The sequence below is a fragment of the Diaphorina citri genome, unplaced genomic scaffold, assembly GCF_000475195.1.
Source record: "Diaphorina citri unplaced genomic scaffold, Diaci psyllid genome assembly version 1.1 scaffold2276, whole genome shotgun sequence".
NCBI lineage: Eukaryota > Metazoa > Arthropoda > Insecta > Hemiptera > Psyllidae > Diaphorina > Diaphorina citri.
The window spans coordinates 1363-7021 of NW_007379701.1; the positions used below are offsets into that span (position 1 = coordinate 1363).

The following is a 5659-nucleotide window of genomic DNA, read 5'->3' on the forward strand; positions in this document are numbered from 1 at the left end:
TTAGCCTTACACAAAAATCCCACCCTGAGGCTGAGGTGTGGGGAGACAGCCCTAAAAGTTGGGTTAACCTTATACGAAAGACCTTGGCAGTTTTGATGAGACTAGAAAAATCAGGGAATTTTTCAACCCTAAAAAAGGGACAAGTAAAAAACCCCTAAAGGGGATTTAGCTAAAAATGATTTACCTTCTCGGAATCAGTTTAAAAGAAATCGTCCGCGGCGCAGTAATTTTCTTGTTAACCCATCGGAGTATTTCATAATTTTTCAACCCTAAAAAAGGGACAAGCAAAAAACCCCTAAAGGGGATTTAGCTAAAAATGATTCACCTTCTCGGAATGAGTTAAAAAGAAATCGTCCGCGGCGCAGTAATTTTTTGTTAACCCATCGGGTATTTCATAGTGTTTCATCGAGTGTTTCATTGTCTGTTTCAGTCATAGCTACCGTGGCTCTGGCGTTTCTTCTCCTACCAATGTGTCAGTATATAATACGACCTTGTTCCGACGGTAAAAAGTAAGTTATCCTTGGTTCCTATTTCAAAAATCCATCTACCCTTCCGTCCTTGTTATTCTGGTAACCAAATTACAGAATTCCATTTTGTGAAGTTCAAGAGACATAATGTGTCAGTATATAATACGACCTTGTTCCGACGGTAAAAAGTAAGTTATCCTTGGTTCCTATTTCAAAAATCCATCTACCCTTCTGGCCTTGTTATTTTGGTAACCAAATTACAGAATTCCATTTTGTGAAATTTAAGAGACAAACTGTTCTGGGGAAACACTTCATAAGATCATGAAATTCATGAACAATATGTAAATGTAAATGCAATTTCTTTGTGTTATTATGTAAATGAAATTTTAAGCATTTCTATTGAAATCAGCGTGTTTCGAACTTTCTTTATCAGCGAAGAAAAAAAAAAGTGGTTGAGCCCCATTCCATTTTGTGAAATTTAAGAGACAAACTGTTCTGGGGAAACACTTCATAAGATCATGAAATTCATGAACAATATAGGAATGGGGAAAGTTAGTCCCAAATAGGGAAAATTAGTGGTGGAAGAGCTCACTTAATTTCTTATAATAAAAAAATGTTTCTCCTAATTTCTTGACCCCGCCGGGAATCGAACCCGGGTCTCCCGCGTGCAAGGCGAGTGCAGTGACCACTACGCCATGGGAGCTGACATGTTATTATAATAAAAAAATGTTTCTCCTCCCCCCCCCGTCAGGATCTCATTCGGAGTATGCGGCCGGTTCACGTCGGCCGAGCTGTTCTCCTTCTCCCTCTCCCTATTCATCGTGTGTATCTGGGTGCTCACCGGCCATTGGCTCCTCATGGACGCGATGGGCATGGGTCTGTGCGTCGCCTTCATCGCGTTCGTACGTCTCCCGTCGCTCAAAGTGTCGACGCTGCTGCTGACCGGCCTCCTCATATACGACGTGTTCTGGGTGTTCTTCTCCTCGTATATATTCAGCACCAATGTTATGGTCAAGGTGAGTAGAACGAAGGCCGCCGCCCGGCTGGGGCCGCAATTTTTATAGCTGAGAACAAAATTCAGGAAAATCCTCTACCAACTTACATTACATTAAAATGAGGCACTTTTCCAACGAAATTCAGGAAAATCCTCTACCAACTTACATTACATTGAAATGAGGCACTTTTCCAACGAAATTCAGGAAAATCCTCTACCAACATGTAAGTGCAACTAAATTCCTGTGTGCAAAATCCAGTATATGGGACTATTGCACCCACACTACCAACTTAAGAAGGCTGCTGACCGGCCTCCTCATATACGACGTGTTCTGGGTGTTCTTCTCCTCGTATATATTCAGCACCAATGTTATGGTCAAGGTGAGTTGAACGAAGGCCGCCGCCCGCTGGCCGCCCGGCTGGGGCCGCAATTTTTTTTTAGCTGAGACCCCCCTGCTTGTGACATATCATGTCAGAGGCCGTGAAAAATGTAGTACTTTGGTACCAGTTTGAGCCCGATCCGCCAACCAGGGCCGGAGTCGTAACTTTAATACCTGTAATGTAGTACTTTGCTTCAAGTTTGAGCTCGATCCGCCAACCAGGGCCGGATTATTCCCTTTTATTGAAAAGTGAATTTTCCATGTTCTCCGGCCAATAATACAGAAAGCAGTAAGCACGAAAAATTAGTAATCATTTTAATTAGTTTCTAAAGGGAAGTTACAGAGAAAAGGTACAGTCGAACCTGGACAAATGTGGAAACAAAATTTTGGTTCCTTTATTTGTAATTGTAATTGGGAAACCTGGATAAGCGTGAAAAAATTGCCGGTCCCTTGGATTCCCACTTAGACAGGTTCGACTGTAGAATTGCATGGAGTCCCCGGTAGGAGATTCTAAGCATTTCCAAGGTTTGGCCGGAAGAGCTCCTTCAGGAAAATCCTCTCCTCTGCCAACTTACATTACATTGAAATGAGGCACTTTTCCAACGAAATTCCTGTGTGCGAAGTCCAGTGTATGGGACTATTGCACCCTCACTACCAACTTAAGAAGAAATTCTAATTGAATTTATTTATTTATTTAGCATCAATGGCTATTATCTTACAACATTAAACATAGCCGCAACATAGGTGTTACAAAGAATGTACAATGAATGATAAAATACAATTAAATTGAATGAGGATATAGAAAAATCAACATTGGGGTGAATGATTATTATTAAATATGTTTATATTAGACATCCTAGGTTATAAAATAAAGTTATGAAATAGGTAACTACAAAACTTATTACCTTTATATGATACAATGGATACACGTTCCGGTTTTGATCTTATCCGACTCGAATTTCGTCCATCTCCGTGGACTTTTTCAAGGAAACTGACGATGATGGCGGTGTTATTGTTGAACTGGGATAATGTTTGTTCTCGGAACGGCTGGCTTTCTCCTACCCTGTCTTCCTTCTCTCTTCGATTTCGGGACGATAAGACCATAGCATTTTATTATTAAATATGTTTATATTAGACATCCTAGGTTATAAAGTTATGAAATAGGTGACTACAAAACTTATTACCTTTATATGATACAATGGACGTGGTCTAAATTCAAGTGTAGGGCGTGTTGGGCTCATGCACAGGTCTACCAAGTCCCATCACAGTACATGGCATTAATATTTATGGGCATTAGAGTGAACTTTTGAGTTCGAGTCGGATAAGATCAAAACCGGAACGTGTATCCATTGTATCATATAAAGGTAATAAGTTTTGTAGTTACCTATTTCATAACTTTAAGAAATTCTTCTTCAAATAATATGCTAGACCTTGTTAGGACTGTGTAATTTGTTTCTCACTTGTGTTTCGTATTCCCCACAGGTGGCTACTCGGCCGGCAGAGAACCCGGTAGGTCTGGTGGCCAAGCGGTTTCATATGGGTGGCGTAGCACGGGACGCACCCAAACTATCCCTGCCCGGCAAACTGGTGTTCCCCTCTCTACATCAGACCGGACACTTCTCTATGCTTCGTGGTATGTAATCTCCTTGAAGTTCTTCCCAGTCCACAGCATCCTGTGATTCGCGTTCCTATTTCTATTTGCTCGTGGTATGTAATCTCCTTGAAGTTCTTCCCAGTCCACAGCATCCTGTGATTCGCGTTCCCTGCATCATGCCCCTCCTCGATTATGTATTTGGCAAAGTTAGATTTTTCCGGTCTGTTGTTGCGTGCCGCAGATTGATGTTCATTAATCCTAGTTTTCAAACTCCTCCTGGTCATACCAATATACCTATTTTCCTAAAGAAGAGAGAAAATACATTAAGTTAAGATCCCTTTCATCAACAGCTTGCAGACCAAAATAAATCCCTTCCTGGAAAAATACAAAGCCAAACCTGCGTTCTCGAGCACTACTATAAGATTAAGATCCCTTTCATCAACAGCTTGCAGACCAAAATAAATCCCTTCCTGGAAAAATACAAAGCCAAACCTGCGTTCTCGAGCACTACTATAAGATCGTTTTTTTTTTTTTTTTTTTTTTTTTTTTTTTTTTTTTTTTTTTTTTTTTTTTTTTTTTTTTTTTTAGAGGTTGGTAGAGCAAGCTTCAACTGCTAAGGTCTTATCGTCCCGAAAGTGAAGAGAGAAGGAAGACAGGATAGGAGAAATCCAACCTTTCCGAGAACAAAAATTATCCGTTCAGGATAATTTTTGTTCTCGGAAAGGTTGGCATTCTCCTATCCTGTCTTCCTTCTCTCTTCAAAAATTATCCGTTCAGGATCAGTCCCGGGTGGGCATCGAACCTGTGGCCTAGCGCTTACAAGGCAGACGCGCCACCAACCAAGCTAACCAGGCTGGCTTAAAAAACGTTTATTTTCAACAAATTAACATCAGTAAATTTTCTTTTCCAATATATGTACCTCTGTAAGTACTTGAGTACTGTTAGGGAATTCTAATTTCATATTTGAATTATTTTTCTTAGGCGAGGGGCCACAAAGTGAAATTTAAATTCGATTTAAGTTTACTTCTCGCAATCTGATTGGTTGATTTTTAAAATTTCCAAAAATATCAACCAATCAGATTGCTCTTAAACGAAGTCTGAACTCACTTTGGGTCCCCCGGCCTTAAATAATTAATTAATAAATTAATAAGGTTCTTAATTAATAGTTCATAATTGTCGTGAATTATTTCCAGGTCTAGGGGACATAGTGATGCCGGGTCTACTCCTGTGCTTTGTACTCCGCTATGATGCGTATAAGAAGAGTCAACTCCTGCACCTGGGTGAAACCGGGATACCTGCCCCGCGACATTTGAGTCGAATCAGGTATGAATGTATTCCAAGCCCACCTCTGTGGCCGAGTGCTCAGGAGCACTGACTCAACCCGGAGGGGCTAGGTTTGAATCCCAGCTGGGATGGAAATTTTGGGAGTAAACTTTTCCATTCCCGGACAGGCATAAGTGTAAAAGGATGCGCCTTGAAATAATGAAATATATATATAAGTTCTGAAATCTTTTGTGAGGGGGGAAAAATCATGTTCCATTTTCTAGTCATTAAAAATTTTCATCAGTAAGTAAATGGTTTTTTCAAATTAAATTGATCCCAAAGGCAAGGTAAGCTTAAAGTGTGCTTGAGGGCAAATGGAGTGTGCCTGAAGGCAAATGATGTGTTCCAGTCCGCTTTATAGCCCTAACCAGGGTGATTGCTTTGGGCTGACATTTGGTTTTGGCTACAAATTTTACGAGTGAATGCCCTTCGCACTCAACTTTTGCTTTTTCTTTAGGAAGGGAAATTTCAGGCTGTTATCTCTTTTTAAAGTCTCCAGCCAGACTTATTTTCTGATGTATACCAAAGTGAATCTAGCAAGCCTCTCTATCTTAAAAAAAAAAACTCGTTTTATAATAAGAAAAAGAATATGCATAATGTCACAAATGCATTTAAACAATGATAAATGGAATTAAATGATGTACAAAATAAAGTAGGTAATATTTTAAAAAAAGAAACAACAAATGAATTAAAATTGACTAACGAACAACAGTGAACAAATTTTATTATCATCCCTTGCTGTCCATATATTTATTTGTTATCTATTTATTTTTAATTACTCAATCAATTTTAATTTTGAGAAAACCCTCGTTCAAAAATCGCCCTTTGTTAATTTTCAATATTGTTTCCTTGTTAAACTTTTACTTTCTTACCCTGTCTTTCTTATCATAAAACGAGTTTTT

General features: G+C 39.4%; 1 protein-coding gene across 1 annotated transcript in view; it reads left to right on the top strand.

Annotated features, from left to right (window-relative positions):
- Positions 1 to 393: 393 nt before the first annotated feature.
- LOC103518619 (signal peptide peptidase-like 3) overlaps positions 394 to 5659 on the top strand; it is a 13931-nt gene continuing 8665 nt past the window's right edge. Inside the window, exons 1-5 of the mRNA XM_026830366.1 lie at positions 394 to 509; positions 1219 to 1401; positions 1760 to 1841; positions 3323 to 3468; positions 4626 to 4757. Of these exons, the coding sequence (XP_026686167.1) occupies positions 469 to 509; positions 1219 to 1401; positions 1760 to 1841; positions 3323 to 3468; positions 4626 to 4757 (584 nt within the window). The 5' untranslated portion in view covers positions 394 to 468. The remainder of the gene's footprint in view (positions 510 to 1218; positions 1402 to 1759; positions 1842 to 3322; positions 3469 to 4625; positions 4758 to 5659) is intronic.